This window comes from Protomyctophum bolini (assembly GCF_963924005.1).
Source record: "Protomyctophum bolini genome assembly, chromosome: 5".
Taxonomy (NCBI): domain Eukaryota; kingdom Metazoa; phylum Chordata; class Actinopteri; order Myctophiformes; family Myctophidae; genus Protomyctophum; species Protomyctophum bolini.
In genome coordinates this window covers 4,946,929-4,965,078 of record NC_137866.1, presented here as the reverse complement: position 1 = coordinate 4,965,078, position 18,150 = coordinate 4,946,929, and the positions used below count along the sequence as shown (strand labels likewise).

Here is an 18,150-nt window from a genome sequence, read left to right as displayed (position 1 = left end):
TCTACATTTAGACGTCTGTATACATTTAGACCAGTGGTTCCCAAAGTGGGGTCCGGGGACCCCCAGGGGTACCTGAGGGAGTTCCAGGGGGGACCCATCTATTTTGTTCATGTTCATAAAGTGCTAAAGTGTTTAAAGCAGTGGTTCCCAAACTTACATTTAGACGTCTACATTTAGACGTCTACATTTAGACGTCTGTATACATTTAGACCAGTGGTTCCCAAAGTGGGGTCCGGGGACCCCCAGGGGTACCTGAGGGAGTTCCAGGGGGGACCCATCTATTTTGTTCATGTTCATAAAGTGCTAAAGTGTTTAAAGCAGTGGTTCCCAAACTTACATTTAGACGTCTACATTTAGACGTCTACATTTAGACGTCTACATTTAGACAGTGTCCCCCTGAGTGCCTTCCCAGTGCCTCCCCAGTGCCTCCCCAGTGTGCCCCTGAGTGCCTTCCCAGTGTCTCCCCAGTGTGCCCCCCCGAGTGCCTTCCCAGTGCCTCCCCAGTGCCCCCCTGAGTGCCTCCCCAGTGTCTCCCCAGTGCCTCCTCAGTGCCTGCCCAGTGTCCCCCAGTGTCCCCCCAGTGTCTCCAATAGCAATACAAGAGCAATAATACAAATTAATCTTAATGTATTAATCTTATTAATTAATGAATCAAATTAATTAATTAATTAATCAAAATTGCGGCCTGTGCCCAGCACCATGCCAAAGCTTTTTCCTGCAGGAAACACTGCTTGTGGTTGTAAATATATTGTTATCCGTGTTGCGAGGATGAGAGGGTACCTGGAAAAATATCTACCCCAAAAGGGGTACCTGGTCCAAAAAAGTTTGGGAACCCCTGCCCTAGGGGACACGGGGAGGACATGCAAACTCCACACAGAAAGGCCCTTTCGCCAATTGAACCCAGGACCTTCTAGCTGTGAGGCGACAGCACTATACCGACCGTCATATTTTAGTAATCTGAAATGTTTTAGTGTTAGTCTAGTTTTAGTGCTCAGTGGCCTTGTGGTTAGAGTGTCCGCCCTGAGACTGGGAGGTCGGGGTTCGATCCCCGGCCGGGTCATACCAAAGACTCTAAAAATGGGACCCAGTGCCTCCCTGCTTGACACTCAGCATCAAGGGTTGGATTGGGGGTAAGTCCCTGCGACATACTAGTGTCATACTAGCGTCATGTCCAGGCTACTTAGTTTTAGTCGACTAAATCTACAGCTGATTTAGTGGACTAAAATGTATTTTGGCGGGCCTCGATTGTGTCATAACTAGAATTTCGCCGGCCTCCGGCCGGCGAATCCTAGTTACATTGCAGCGCAATATGGGAAGAAGGAAATAGCGGGAGTTGACAGAATTATTATAATAACAGAAAGTGTTTTTTATTTCTCATAAATACACAAACATGGTGAAACAACTACAGTCACAGAGAGCAGTGCCAAGGTAGCTGCTGCCTGCTAACGATGCAAACAACAGCCTTGCCTGTCGTGTGTGTGTGTGTGTGTGTGTGTGTGGGGGGGGGGATAGCACTAATTTTCAACATTTTACTGTGTCATAAATATTTACATCTGTAGCCTATATTGTGATTACATTTGACCGTACATTTGACTCTTGTGTTATATTCTTGTGAAATATTCAGTAAAGTATTGTGGTGAAATATTCACCCCAAGTTGATAAGATATGCAGAGAATATAATACCAAGAAGCCCCAGTTTGAAATGCATTAGGCCACAGACCCCCATTTGATACCATTTGCTCTCTGGGAAAATCAGGGTCCATTTGGTTCCATTTGTATGCTCTTGGAGTATGATGACTGTGCTAACAGTATTATCATCAAATATGTCTCAGTTTGAAGATTCAAAAAAACATATTTCATATGTGTGAGCTTGTAAAGTAGAACGTTCAACCAGAGACAGTGTTGCCAAGTCTGATCATTATAAGCTACTTTGGACTTGTTTATCTATTGGTAGTCCTTGACATGGAAATGTTTGAGTTCCACTGCTCTGAAACAACATTAGACAACAAAGTGTGACAGTCAACACTATAATTGATTATTTTAAGACTAATTTCCGGACCATTTCTGATTTACCTACTTTGAACTGGCCTATTAACATTTTTATAGACCTGGTTGCTTGTTTCACTCTCACATCCACGATATGTGGCAACCCTGGTCCCTGGTTTGTTTTGTTTTGGTTTGCGTGTGGATGTTGTTTTGTGTTGCTTTAGCATCTTGTTTATGACCGTAAGACATTACTGGACATAAGATTGGATGTTCCCAGCGATTGGAAGCCACGGTATTTACCGAGAGAACTTTACAACAACAACAACAATAGCAACGCGGATACCCCGCCACGGAGCAGCAACAAACACAGACGGGGTAAGAGAGGTGGCGTCCTAGTGAGGTTACGAGGACGACCTACCAGACCCCCGATCCCCAGTATGCTGCTCGCTAATGTTCAGTCTCTCGATGAGAACAAGCTGGATGACCTCCACAGCCGCTTACGTTCACAGCGGGATATAAAGAACTGCTGTGTGTTTTGCTTCACAGAGTCGTGGTTGAGCTCAAACACACCCGACAGGGCGATACAACCGGAGGGGTTTTCCGTGTTCCGCACTGACCGTTCCAGGACGGTCACGGGCAAGTCAAAGGGAGGTGGTGTTTGTTTCCTCATTAATGACACTTGGTGCACCGATGTGGTTATTGCCTCACAGTACTGCTCGCCAGTACTAGAACATCTGACATTAAGATGCAGACCATTCTATCTCCCCAGGGAGTTCCCCTGTGTACTGCTAACGGCTGTTTACATTCCGCCAGAAGTCAAGGCAGCCGAGGCGTTGGATGAGCTGTATGGCGTCATTAGCAAACAGGAGAATATACACCCGGAGGCCGTATCAATTGTGGCGGGGGACTTTAACCACTGTAACATGAAAACTGTGTTACCAAAGTACTACCAACATGTCAAATGCCCAACCAGAGGGAATAAAACTCTCGATCACTGTTATTCCACCATCAAGGCTGCTTATAGAGCGCTACCGCGCCCTCACTTTGGGAAATCCGACCACCTGGCCGTGCTTCTACTCCCTGCCTTTAAGCAGAAGGTGAAGTGTGAGCAGCCCACAGTGAGATCGGTACAGTGCTGGTCCACAGATCACGTTACCAAACTCCAGGGCTGCCTTGATGCGACAGATTGGACCATTTTCAAGGACTCTGCCACGAGTCTGGATGAATATGCGGATTCTGTCGGCGACTACGTCAAGTTCTGTGTGGATATCTGCATTCCAGTACGTTCCGTTCGCTCCTATCCCAACCAGAAGCCATGGATTAACAATGACATACGCATCAAACTGAGGGAGCGCACCATCGCCTTCAAATCCGGGGATGTCGAACTCTACAAGCGATCCAGGTACGAACTGAGAAAGGCTATCAAAGCCGCAAAGAGACAGTACAGGGACAAATTAGAACTCAACTACAGCGGCTGCGACTCGCGGCGAATGTGGAGCGGACTACAGGCGGTTACGGGCTATAAACCCAAGTCAGGTAATATCACTGACACCTCCGCGTCTTTACCGGACGAGCTGAATAACTTTTTTGCCCGCTTCGAGGCTCACAACACGGACCCTGCTACGGCGCAGAGCGCACCTGAGGCGGTGGACCTGCAGGTGGCGCAGAGGACTGTGAGTAAAGCGTTTCAAAAAGTTAATGCTCATAAAGCTGCAGGGCCAGATGGGATAGCCTGTCGTGTCCTTAAGACATGCTATAACCAGCTGTCATGGGTCTATACAGACATATTTAACCTATCCCTGTCATTGTGCGTGGTGCCATTGTGTTTTAAAAAAACAATAATTGTACCCATTGCCAAGAAAAAACCTGTTACCTGTCTCAACGATTACCGACCTGTTGCTTTGACATCTGTTCTCATGAAATGTCTGGAGAAAATGGTTATCTCTTATATCAAGAGCATCATTCCCGCTACTATTGATCCCCTACAGTTTGCTTACTGTTCAAATAGATCTGTGGACGACGCAATCTCTCTTGCTTTGCACACTGCCCTGGTACATCTAGAAAAGAAAAGCTCTTATGTCAGACTACTGTTCATAGACTATAGTTCCGCATTTAACACTATTGTACCATCTAAATTAGTGTTGAAACTCAGTGGCCTTGGTGTGGGCAGCTCCATCTGTAAATGGCTATTTGATTTTCTGACGGGTAGGCCCCAGTGTGTGCGCATAGGAGAGAGAACCTCATCCACAATTCTCACCAGAACGGGTGCGCCCCAAGGCTGCTGCCTCAGTCCTCTGCTGTACAGCTTGTTTACTTTTGATTGTGTCGCCAGATATGAGAATAACATCATAATTAAATTTGCGGATGATACCACAGTGATCGGACTGGTAACCGACGGTGATGAGAGGGCCTATAGGAGGGAGATAGAGGATCTAACTCTATGGTGCGATAACAACAACCTCTCACTTAACACCAATAAGACCAAAGAAATCATTGTAGACTTTAGGAAGTCCAAAGGTATCCACACCCCCATTTCCATCAAAGGGTCATCTGTCGACATAGTTGATAACTTTAAATTCCTGGGCATACACATCACAGACACATTTACATGGTCACTCAACAACGAGTACATCCTCAAGAAGGCGCAGCAGCGACTGTACTTTCTGAGGCGCCTTAAAAAATTTGGCTTAAGTACTAAAGGTCTAGTGAATTTTTATCGATGTATAATCGAAAGTGTCTTAACTGGCTGCATCACAGTGTGGTACGGTAACACGACCGCTCAGGATTGCAATAGGTTGCAGAGGACCATTAAAACAGCAGCTAAAATCATCGGCACTACAGAATTACCCAGTCTCCATAACATCTACACCACTCGCTGTATGAAAAAAGCCCACAACATCATGGAAGACACCAGCCACCCCGCAAATACCCTGTTCAAACTACTCCCTTCCAAAAAACGCTACCAGAGCATCAAATCTCGTACCACCCGTCTCAGTAACAGTTTCTACCCCCAGGCAGTCAGGCTGCTGAACAGCTGACCTCGAACTGTATTGCACTTCATTTCACTTGCACTTTCTTTTCCTGTTTTTCGTCTTTTTGTTGTCCTGTGTATGTAAGATTGAGAGTGCTCTGAGCAAAACAAATTTCATTGTATGTATACTCTGTATTTATACAAATGACAAATAAACCTGAACCTGAACCTGAACCTGAACCTTTAGCACAGTATCTATCACAGGGTGCAGCAGCTGCTGCTGTCATGAAAACGCAAGTTTCTGTCCCAGAAGCTCACGTTAGGTCTGCGCACACTGTACGTTGCTATGGCAAGCTGTCATCAAATGCTGCTAACGTTGTGGTCAGCACTGTTAGCATGTGTGCTATCAGGCAAAAGCTGAGATAGATATAAAACTACTGGCCAAAATGTCATACAAAACACAACCCCTCAAATCGGAATGTGATTGTGACCTACAGACCATCATGATTTGCTTGCTGGACCTATAAATAATTTATTTGCATTAAATTGCCACTCGCCTTAGCCTGCATGCCTATTCCTGTGTGTCTCTGTGTGTGTGTGTGTGTGTGTGTGTGCACGTGTGCGCAAGACAGACGTGCGTGTGTGTGCAGGCTGAGAGCTGCTGACTGTGATTGACGTGTGAGCTAGATAAATCAGTGAGAGTTGGAAAAAGCGCACGCAGAGCCAACTCGCAGGCAGTGCCTCAGGCCAGATGCCTGAGAATCGGCACAGGATTCTCTGGGTCACCAGTGTTGGTGTGACACACACGGCTTCCACATTTAGCTTCATACTGGGTGAAAGTGGCGTTCCAAAAATTATTTTTCCCCTCGGAATTCTTATTCACAATGAGATGGAGTTGAGGTGTTTGTGTTTGCTTGCTGGAGCTATAATTAATGTATTTGCATTAAATGTCCACTCGCGCATCGAAGTAAAAAGCAAGATGGCCGATTGTGAGACTGAAAAGTAGCTGTGGGGGCGGGCCTGGAGGGCCTATGAGAACACGGAGCAGTGTTGCCAGGTTTGCGAATTGTAAGCGAGTTGTAGTGTGTGCAAGTAGCCTGGTTAAAAGGGCTTGTTTCTGCCGCTGTTGGGGCAACAGAACATGTCGACCAGTTTCTGTCAACCAAAAGCCACGTGACCAACTCCACAATTGTTAAATTAGATGGCTGATTTTAAACAACCTGAAAAAAGCAGATCTACAAGCTCACAATGCGTGGCAGCGCCACGCGTTGTGAGCAACCAAGCATAATATGACTCATCTTTTAGTTCTACTGGATCTCTTTCCCACTAGTTCCTCCCTAACATTTTAGTCTAGTTTTTATTTGTTGACAAAATTGACAATACATTTAGTCTTAGTGTTAGTCATCGTAGCTTGGTTTTTATATTTAGTTTTTATTTAGTTTGTCAGTGAAAAACCTTAGTCAACGAACATTTGCTTTGTCATAGCTTTAGTGTACGTGACCCACCAGCCTCGTGGAGATTGGGCTGCCGTGTATAAATGTACAGTAACATAATGTATAACGTTCTTACCCTTCATCACAGACCGCTGTAGCAGAGTCTCCAAACTCTGCTCCACTGTACAAAAAATGACCGTTGGAGACTTCCCCTGCAGAGCCGCAGGACTTCCCTGTTTGGGTCACACACAAACAAGATGATGTTGCCAGTGTCTGCGTGGTGGCCTACTGAACAAACACTATACTATAGAGTCTATAGCAAAGGTACGATCCCTGTAGAGATTTAACATTTTACAAAAAGGATTTATTTTTAAAATATAAATGTGTGTGTGTGTGTGTGTGTGTGTGTGTGTGTGTGTGTGTGTGTGAGAGTTACAGTAAGATTGAATCCCCCTACCCCACCCATGGCAAACACACACACACACACACACACACACACACAGTAGGCTAACGGTCTCTACAGATAATAGAAAACAGCTCTGAAAATACATTTTCAGGTGCGTTACCAACTTCATCCAATAAGGAGAGTGTAGCCAATTATCAGCTTCACATTTATTCTGCTAATTTCTTTGTGTCATCAATTCACACACACACACACACACACACACACACACACACACACACACACACACACACACACACACACACACACACACACACACACACACTCTTGTTTAACCTCTATGAGCCCTCTCATCTGATTGGATAACATTTATATGCCAACCTGAAAATTTATTTTCTATTTACTTTAAGAGCTGGAGAGATGGGGAGGCTGCCATTACTGAACATTAGCAATGATTACTATCAGAATATGAACAGACATAGTAAAGATTACTATCAGAATATAGAGCTATTTAACAAAGAATATCACTTAGCAAGTATCTTTACGGCAAAGGATATTTTAAGTACAGTAGGCCTGTTAGTTAGTAAGTACATTAAGTAGTTATACTTACGTTCACATCTCAATGTGAGCCTGGTCCACTGTCCGTTGATACAATGGCGGTAACTGCTGCCCCCTGCTGGTACGTATCCCAACTCACACACGTAGCTCACTCTGGAGCCAGCAGGAAACACAGCGGTCTTCTGGGTAATGTAGTCATCGTGAAGGAGGATAGTGGGTTGGTCGTTGAGCTGCGGTGCGTCACACTCACCTATAGCCAGGAATTAAGCATGTCAGCTCTAAGCTCATTTACAATTTAGGCATTTAGCAGACGCTCTTAATCCAGAGCGACTTACATTAAGCAAGAACAAAAAAGCATGGGAATACATCAAATAAAACATTTATCATGAAACATGCGTAAACTAAGAATGTAACAGTGGAATATCTATAATGAAACTATACATGTAAACTATACATCTATACTACTATGCTATACATCTGTACTATGACTACATACAATGCAATTATAGTGCTGTCTACATAACATGCTATAAGTCTGTATCAAATGCTATCTAAGTCTACAGAAATGCTATCTAAGGGGGTGGGGTAAGTGCTATGGGCCATGATGGAGTCTGAAAAGGTGGGTTTTCAGACTACGGCGGAAGATTGGGAGTGATGCTGCAGTTCTGACTGCAATGGGAAGTGCATTCCACAGTTTTGGAGCCAGAAGGGAGAAGAGTTTGGGACGTGTGAAGCGTTGTCCCGGCGTTTTTAGTGAGGGTACTTCCAGCTTCCCTGCGTTGGCTGATCTGAGTGCGTGGGAGGGTTTGTAGGGTTCGATCATACTTGCAAGATAACGGTTCAGTAACAGATAAGGGACGAACTTCTGATATTTAAATAATCTAAACACCAATATTGGTTTCTTCTTCCATCACTATAATTATGCAATTGATATAAAAGATTGCAGAATGGAGTTGCACGGTGATGACATCACCAGTGGAGGAAGCTCCTAGACTCATTGTTACATATTGTGAATCACCTAATCAACATGAGTTAAGGTCATTACACACTGGCGAATTAGCGACGCGATGCGAATAAGCGATCTGAAAATGCGAAATATTGCATGTTGCAGTTCGCCTGCGAATCTCTGCAAAATACGACACCAGAGCGAACAAATAAAGAGCGAAAACGGTCGCATTTTCGCACATTCGCCACTGATGTGGAAGCTTGCATGGACTTCAATTGTTTTTTTTTTTAATGCGAATTATTCGCACGAATATATCGCATCGCCAATTCGCCAGTGTGTAATGACCTTTAGACTTTAATATATTAGCACCCCTCACTTCACACGGGTGTGATTTTTATGTTTCAAACCTCTATGAACTGCTGCAAATAAAATTGCCCTCCGGGGACATTGATAAAGAACTTGAACTTGACAAGACAACATTTCTCAACAAATAGGTTTATAAAACACATTTGTTTCATGAGAATGACAAATTATAACATAAGCTATGTGCTGTTTTCCCATATTTTGGATTTCCAGCCCAATCTCAAATATACAAGCTCCGAGCGTGTTGCAAACGCGGCAGGTTGTGAGCTTGTAGATTGTGCGATTTTCGCCTACCATTTCCCCCCAGAGAAGGGACACACTAGGGTCAACATCGCCTACCATTTCCCCCCAGAGAAGGGACACACTAGGGTCAACATCGCCTACCATTTCCCCCAGAGTAGGGACACACTAGGGTCAACATCGCCTACCATTTCCCCCAGAGTAGGGACAACACTATAGGGTCAACATCAACAACTCACCCGGTGGTTTGGGTTGGGCAGACGGTTCAACAGACTGCAGACAGCTTGGAAGCCGAGGCTGCCACTGGCCCGCAGGACCACATGTGACCCGCGGGGGTCCGTCCATCCAGAAACCCCGTTTGCAGGTGAAGATCAAGGCCTCTCCCATCACGTACGAAGCCCCTGCTCTGCCAGTGGACACGCTGTTGTCCACAGCAGGGCCAGGACATGTCTTCTCCACCGCTTTAGCATCTGACAGAGGGAAATAAACAGAATAAACATCCGCTGGCATACATATGCATTATGAACGTGCACATTACATTACGGGCCTGCCAAAATACATTTAGTCGACTAAAACTTTTCAGATTACTAAAATATGACTAAAACTAAATTCTTTTTCATTCCATAGACTATATGACCAACTACAAGCTAGAAAAGTTATTTTTTAAATTACTAGACTTTCACAATTTCTACATTGCAGTAATGATACTTTTACTTAAAGGGATATTTCACTTCACACAAGAAAGCACTCTTGGTCATAATTCTACTCAGGCTTTTGTGAGCACCCCAGACAGTTTTGAAGTTGTTCGATACAGTATTTAGATATTTTAGCTTCCCCACAGCTAAAATACTATGGAAACAAAAGACAAAACACGGGCACCTCACATATTAGGATTGCTGAATCAAGCAACATAAAAAACTGTCTGGGGTGCTCACAAAAACCCAAGTAGATGATAAAATTACCAAAAGTATTTTTGAAAGTGAAAAATCCCTTTAAGTAACATATTTGAGTACTTTTTCCACCACAACGTGAGTTATGAGAAATAATAAGAAATGAGAAAATTCTTATTTTTTTCCCTATTTCTTTCTTATTTTTTTCTTATTGTTTTTCCTATTTCTTTCTCATTTATTTCTTATTTTTATATATATTTGTTCGATTTGAGATTTGTTCGATTTGAGATTTTGTTCGATTTGAGATTTGAATTTGTGAGATTTGTCACACCCATTACTCCTAAAACATTATTTGACACTTTTGGTTGTTGAAAAACAGCTTCTAACCATTATTTGACACATTTTGGGAGGCAAATTATTTTGGCAAATTATTTTGGGAGGCAAATTATTTTGGCAAATTATTTTGGGAGGCAAATTATTTTGGGAGGCAAATTATTTTGGGAGGCAAATTATTTTGGCAAATTATTTTGGGAGGCAAATTATTTTGGCAAATTATTTTGGGAGGCAAATTATTTTGGCAAATTATTTTGGGAGGCAAATTATTTTGGGAGGCAAATTATTTTGGCAAATTATTTTGGGAGGCAAATTATTTTGGCAAATTATTTTACACTTTTGGTTATTGAGAAACAGCTCCTAAAACATTATTTGACACTTTTGGTTGTTGAAAAACAGCTTCTAACCATTATTTGACACTTTGGTTGTTGAGAAACAGCTCCTAAAACATTATTTTACACTTTTGGTTATTGAGAAACAGCTCCTAAAACATTATTTGACACTTTTGGTTATTGAGAAACAGCTCCTAAAACATTATTTGACACTTTTGGTTGTTGAAAAACAGCTTCTAACCATTATTTGACACTTTGGTTGTTGAGAAACAGCTCCTAAAACATTATTTTACACTTTTGGTTATTGAGAAACAGCTCCTAAAACATTATTTGACACTTTGGTTGTTGAGAAACAGCTCCTAAAACATTATTTTACACTTTTGGTTATTGAGAAACAGCTCCTAAAACATCATTTGACACTTTTGGTTGTTGAAAAACAGCTTCTAACCATTATTTGACACTTTGGTTGTTGAGAAACAGCTTCTAACCATTATTTGACACTTTGGTTGTTGAGAAACAGCTCCTAAAACATTATTTTACACTTTTGGTTATTGAGAAACAGCTCCTAAAACATTATTTGACACTTTTGGTTGTTGAAAAACAGCTTCTAACCATTATTTGACACTTTGGTTGTTGAGAAACAGCTCCTAAAACATTATTTTACACTTTTGGTTATTGAGAAACAGCTCCTAAAACATTACTTGACACTTTTGGTTGTTGAAAAACAGCTTCTAACCATTATTTGACACTTTGGTTGTTGAGAAACAGCTCCTAAAACATTATTTTACACTTTTGGTTATTGAGAAACAGCTCCTAAAACATTATTTGACACTTTTGGTTGTTGAAAAACAGCTTCTAACCATTATTTGACACTTTGGTTGTTGAGAAACAGCTCCTAAAACATTATTTTACACTTTTGGTTATTGAGAAACAGCTCCTAAAACATTATTTGACACTTTTGGTTGTTGAAAAACAGCTTCTAACCATTATTTGACACTTTGGTTGTTGAGAAACAGCTCCTAAAACATTATTTTACACTTTTGGTTATTGAGAAACAGCTCCTAAAACATTATTTGACACTTTTGGTTATTGAGAAACAGCTCCTAAAACATTATTTGACACTTTTGGTTGTTGAAAAACAGCTTCTAACCATTATTTGACACTTTGGTTGTTGAGAAACAGCTCCTAAAACATTATTTTACACTTTTGGTTATTGAGAAACAGCTCCTAAAACATTATTTGACACTTTGGTTGTTGAGAAACAGCTCCTAAAACATTATTTTACACTTTTGGTTATTGAGAAACAGCTCCTAAAACATAATTTGACACTTTTGGTTGTTGAAAAACAGCTTCTAACCATTATTTGACACTTTGGTTGTTGAGAAACAGCTTCTAACCATTATTTGACACTTTGGTTGTTGAGAAACAGCTCCTAAAACATTATTTTACACTTTTGGTTATTGAGAAACAGCTCCTAAAACATTATTTGACACTTTTGGTTGTTGAAAAACAGCTTCTAACCATTATTTGACACTTTGGTTGTTGAGAAACAGCTCCTAAAACATTATTTTACACTTTTGGTTATTGAGAAACAGCTCCTAAAACATTACTTGACACTTTTGGTTGTTGAAAAACAGCTTCTAACCATTATTTGACACTTTGGTTGTTGAGAAACAGCTCCTAAAACATTATTTTACACTTTTGGTTATTGAGAAACAGCTCCTAAAACATTATTTGACACTTTTGGTTGTTGAAAAACAGCTTCTAACCATTATTTGACACTTTGGTTGTTGAGAAACAGCTCCTAAAACATTATTTTACACTTTTGGTTATTGAGAAACAGCTCCTAAAACATTATTTGACACTTTTGGTTGTTGAAAAACAGCTTCTAACCATTATTTGACACTTTGGTTGTTGAGAAACAGCTCCTAAAACATTATTTTACACTTTTGGTTATTGAGAAACAGCTCCTAAAACATTATTTGACACTTTTGGTTGTTGAAACACAGCTTCTAACCATTATTTGACACTTTGGTTGTTGAGAAACAGCTCCTAAAACATTATTTGACACTTTTGGTTATTGAGAAACAGCTCCTAAAACATTATTTGACACTTTTGGTTGTTGAAAAACAGCTTCTAACCATTATTTGACACTTTGGTTGTTGAGAAACAGCTCCTAAAACATTATTTTACACTTTTGGTTATTGAGAAACAGCTCCTAAAACATTATTTGACACTTTTGGTTGTTGAAAAACAGCTTCTAACCATTATTTGACACTTTGGTTGTTGAGAAACAGCTCCTAAAACATTATTTTACACTTTTGGTTATTGAGAAACAGCTCCTAAAACATTATTTGACACTTTTGGTTGTTGAAAAACAGCTCCTAAACTATTATTTGACACTTTGGTTGTTGAGAAACAGCTCCTAAAACATTATTTTACACTTTTGGTTATTGAGAAACAGCTCCTAAAACATTATTTGACACTTTTGGTTGTTGAAAAACAGCTTCTAACCGTTGTTGAGAAACAGCTCCTAAAACATTATTTTACACTTTTGGTTATTGAGAAACAGCTCCTAAAACATTATTTGACACTTTTGGTTGTTGAAAAACAGCTTCTAAACATTATTTGACACTTTGGTTGTTGAGAAACAGCTCCTAAAACATTATTTTACACTTTTGGTTGTTGAGAAACAGCTCCTAAAACATTATTAGACACTTTTGGTTGTTGAAAAACAGCTTCTAACCATTATTTGACACTTTGGTTGTTGAGAAACAGCTCCTAAAACATTATTTTACACTTTTGGTTATTGAGAAACAGCTCCTAAAACATTATTTGACACTTTTGGTTGTTGAAAAACAGCTTCTAACCATTATTTGACACTTTGGTTGTTGAGAAACAGCTCCTAAAACATTATTTTACACTTTTGGTTGTTGAGAAACAGCTCCTAAAACATTATTTGACACTTTTGGTTGTTGAAAAACAGCTTCTAACCATTATTTGACACTTTGGTTGTTGAGAAACAGCTCCTAAAACATTATTTTACACTTTTGGTTATTATTATTATTTGTGATTATTATTATTTTGGGAGGCAAATTATTTTGGGAGGCAAATTATTTTGGCAAATTATTTTGGGAGGCAAATTATTTTGTGAGGCAAATTATTTTGGCAAATTATTTTGTTAGGCAAATTATTTTGGCAAATTATTTTGGGAGGCAAATTATTTTGGCAAAGTTTCTCAACAACCAAATTATTTTGGCAAATTATTTTGGGAGGCAAATTATTTTGGGAGGCAAATTATTTTGGGAGGCAAATTATTTTGGGAGTCAAATTATTTTGGGAGTCAAATTATTTTGGGAGTCAAATTATTTTGGGAGTCAAATTATTTTGGCAAATTATTTTGGGAGGCAAATTATTTTGGGAGGCAAATTATTTTGGCAAATTATTTTGGGAGGCAAATTATTTTGTGAGGCAAATTATTTTGGCAAATTATTTTGTTAGGCAAATTATTTTGGCAAATTATTTTGGGAGGCAAATTATTTTGGCAAAGTTTCTCAACAACCAAATTATTTTGGCAAATTATTTTGGGAGGCAAATTATTTTGGGAGGCAAATTATTTTGGGAGGCAAATTATTTTGGGAGTCAAATTATTTTGGGAGTCAAATTATTTTGGGAGTCAAATTATTTTGGGAGTCAAATTATTTTGGGAGGCAAATTATTTTGGCAAATTATTTTGGGAGGCAAATTATTTTGGCAAATTATTTTGGGAGGCAAATTATTTTGGCAAATTATTTTGGGAGGCAAATTATTTTGGCAAATTATTTTGGGAGGCAAATTATTTTGGGTGGCAAATTATTTTGGGAGGCAAATTATTTTGGGAGGCAAATTATTTTGGCAAATTATTTTGGGAGGCAAATTATTTTGGGAGGCAAATTATTTTGGGAGGCAAATTATTTTGGGAGACAAATTATTTTGGGAGGCAAATTATTTTGGGAGGCAAATTATTTTGGCAAATTATTTTGGGAGGCAAATTATTTTGGCAAATCATTTTGGGAGGCAAATTATTTTGGGAGGCAAATTATTTTGGGAGGCAAATTATTTTACACTTTTGGTTATTGCTCCTAAAACATTATTTGACAAATTATTTTGGGAGGCAAATTATTTTGGGAGGCAAATTATTTTGGGAGTCAAATTATTTTGGGAGTCAAATTATTTTGGGAGTCAAATTATTTTGGCAAATCATTTTGGGAGGCAAATTATTATGCAAAACATTATTTGACACTTTTGGTTGTTGAAAAACAGCTTCTAACCGTTGTTGAGAAACAGCTCCTAAAACATTATTTTACACTTTTGGTTATTGAGAAACAGCTCCTAAAACATTATTTGACACTTTTGGTTGTTGAAAAACAGCTTCTAAACATTATTTGACACTTTGGTTGTTGAGAAACAGCTCCTAAAACATTATTTTACACTTTTGGTTGTTGAGAAACAGCTCCTAAAACATTATTAGACACTTTTGGTTGTTGAAAAACAGCTTCTAACCATTATTTGACACTTTGGTTGTTGAGAAACAGCTCCTAAAACATTATTTTACACTTTTGGTTATTGAGAAACAGCTCCTAAAACATTATTTGACACTTTTGGTTGTTGAAAAACAGCTTCTAACCATTATTTGACACTTTGGTTGTTGAGAAACAGCTCCTAAAACATTATTTTACACTTTTGGTTGTTGAGAAACAGCTCCTAAAACATTATTTGACACTTTTGGTTGTTGAAAAACAGCTTCTAACCATTATTTGACACTTTGGTTGTTAAGAAACAGCTCCTAAAACATTATTTTACACTTTTGGTTATTGAGAAACAGCTCCTAAAACATTATTTTACACTTTTGGTTATTATTATTATTTGTGATTATTATTATTTTGGGAGGCAAATTATTTTGGGAGGCAAATTATTTTGGCAAATTATTTTGGCAAATTATTTTGTGAGGCAAATTATTTTGTGAGGCAAATTATTTTGTGAGGCAAATTATTTTGTTAGGCAAATTATTTTGGGAGGCAAATTATTTTGGCAAAGTTTCTCAACCAAATTATTTTGGCAAATTATTTTGGGAGGCAAATTATTTTGGGAGGCAAATTATTTTGGCAAATTATTTTGGGAGTCAAATTATTTTGGGAGTCAAATTATTTTGGGAGTCAAATTATTTTGGGAGTCAAATTATTTTGGGAGTCAAATTATTTTGGGAGGCAAATTATTTTGGCAAATTATTTTGGGAGTCAAATTATTTTGGGAGGCAAATTATTTTGGCAAATTATTTTGGGAGGCAAATTATTTTGGCAAATTATTTTGGGAGGCAAATTATTTTGGGAGGCAAATTATTTTGGGTGGCAAATTATTTTGGGAGGCAAATTATTTTGGCAAATTATTTTGGGAGGCAAATTATTTTGGGAGGCAAATTATTTTGGCAAATTATTTTGGGAGGCAAATTATTTTGGGAGAAATTATTTTGGCAAATTATTTTGGGAGGCAAATTATTTTGGGAGGCAAATTATTTTGGCAAATCATTTTGGGAGGCAAATTATTTTGGCAAATTATTTTGGGAGGCAAATTATTTTGGCAAATTATTTTGGGAGGCAAATTATTTTACACTTTTGGTTATTGCTCCTAAAACATTATTTGACAAATTATTTTGGGAGGCAAATTATTTTGGGAGTCAAATTATTTTGGGAGTCAAATTATTTTGGGAGTCAAATTATTTTGGGAGTCAAATTATTTTGGCAAATCATTTTGGGAGGCAAATTATTTTGGGAGGCAAATTATTTTGGCAAATTATTTTGGGAGGCAAATTATTTTACACTTTTGGTTATTGAGAAACAGCTCCTAAAACATTACTTGACACTTTTGGTTGTTGAAAAACAGCTTCTAACCTTTATTTGACACTTTGGTTGTTGAGAAACAGCTCCTAAAACATTATTTTACACTTTTGGTTATTGAGAAACAGCTCCTAAAACATTATTTTACACTTTTGGTTGTTGAAAAACAGCTTCTAACCATTATTTGACACTTTGGTTGTTGAGAAACAGCTCCTAAAACATTATTTTACACTTTTGGTTATTGAGAAACAGCTCCTAAAACATTATTTGACACTTTTGGTTGTTGAAAAACAGCTTCTAACCATTATTTGACACTTTGGTTGTTGAGAAACAGCTCCTAAAACATTATTTTACACTTTTGGTTATTGAGAAACAGCTCCTAAAACATTATTTGACACTTTTGGTTGTTGAAACACAGCTTCTAACCATTATTTGACACTTTGGTTGTTGAGAAACAGCTCCTAAAACATTATTTGACACTTTTGGTTATTGAGAAACAGCTCCTAAAACATTATTTGACACTTTTGGTTGTTGAAAAACAGCTTCTAACCATTATTTGACACTTTGGTTGTTGAGAAACAGCTCCTAAAACATTAGTTTACACTTTTGGTTATTGAGAAACAGCTCCTAAAACATTATTTGACACTTTTGGTTGTTGAAAAACAGCTCCTAAACTATTATTTGACACTTTGGTTGTTGAGAAACAGCTCCTAAAACATTATTTTACACTTTTGGTTATTGAGAAACAGCTCCTAAAACATTATTTGACACTTTTGGTTGTTGAAAAACAGCTTCTAACCGTTGTTGAGAAACAGCTCCTAAAACATTATTTTACACTTTTGGTTATTGAGAAACAGCTCCTAAAACATTATTTGACACTTTTGGTTGTTGAAAAACAGCTTCTAAACATTATTTGACACTTTGGTTGTTGAGAAACAGCTCCTAAAACATTATTTTACACTTTTGGTTGTTGAGAAACAGCTCCTAAAACATTATTAGACACTTTTGGTTGTTGAAAAACAGCTTCTAACCATTATTTGACACTTTGGTTGTTGAGAAACAGCTCCTAAAACATTATTTTACACTTTTGGTTATTGAGAAACAGCTCCTAAAACATTATTTGACACTTTTGGTTGTTGAAAAACAGCTTCTAACCATTATTTGACACTTTGGTTGTTGAGAAACAGCTCCTAAAACATTATTTTACACTTTTGGTTGTTGAGAAACAGCTCCTAAAACATTATTTGACACTTTTGGTTGTTGAAAAACAGCTTCTAACCATTATTTGACACTTTGGTTGTTGAGAAACAGCTCCTAAAACATTATTTTACACTTTTGGTTATTGAGAAACAGCTCCTAAAACATTATTTTACACTTTTGGTTATTATTATTATTTGTGATTATTATTATTTTGGGAGGCAAATTATTTTGGGAGGCAAATTATTTTGGGAGGCAAATTATTTTGGCAAATTATTTTGGGAGGCAAATTATTTTGTGAGGCAAATTATTTTGGCAAATTATTTTGTTAGGCAAATTATTTTGGCAAATTATTTTGGGAGGCAAATTATTTTGGCAAAGTTTCTCAACAACCAAATTATTTTGGCAAATTATTTTGGGAGGCAAATTATTTTGGGAGGCAAATTATTTTGGGAGGCAAATTATTTTGGGAGTCAAATTATTTTGGGAGTCAAATTATTTTGGGAGTCAAATTATTTTGGGAGTCAAATTATTTTGGGAGGCAAATTATTTTGGCAAATTATTTTGGGAGGCAAATTATTTTGGCAAATTATTTTGGGAGGCAAATTATTTTGGCAAATTATTT

General features: G+C 38.3%; 1 protein-coding gene across 1 annotated transcript in view; it reads right to left on the bottom strand.

Moving 5' to 3' along the window:
- Positions 1-18,150, bottom strand: part of LOC308315267 (complement receptor type 1-like) — a 110,884-nt gene that overhangs the window by 4,513 nt on the left and 88,221 nt on the right. Inside the window, exons 6-8 of the mRNA XM_080763153.1 lie at positions 9,140-9,370; positions 7,404-7,601; positions 6,527-6,623 (exon numbers count right to left, since the gene is read on the bottom strand). Coding sequence (XP_080619279.1) covers positions 6,527-6,623; positions 7,404-7,601; positions 9,140-9,370 — 526 coding nt within the window. The remainder of the gene's footprint in view (positions 1-6,526; positions 6,624-7,403; positions 7,602-9,139; positions 9,371-18,150) is intronic.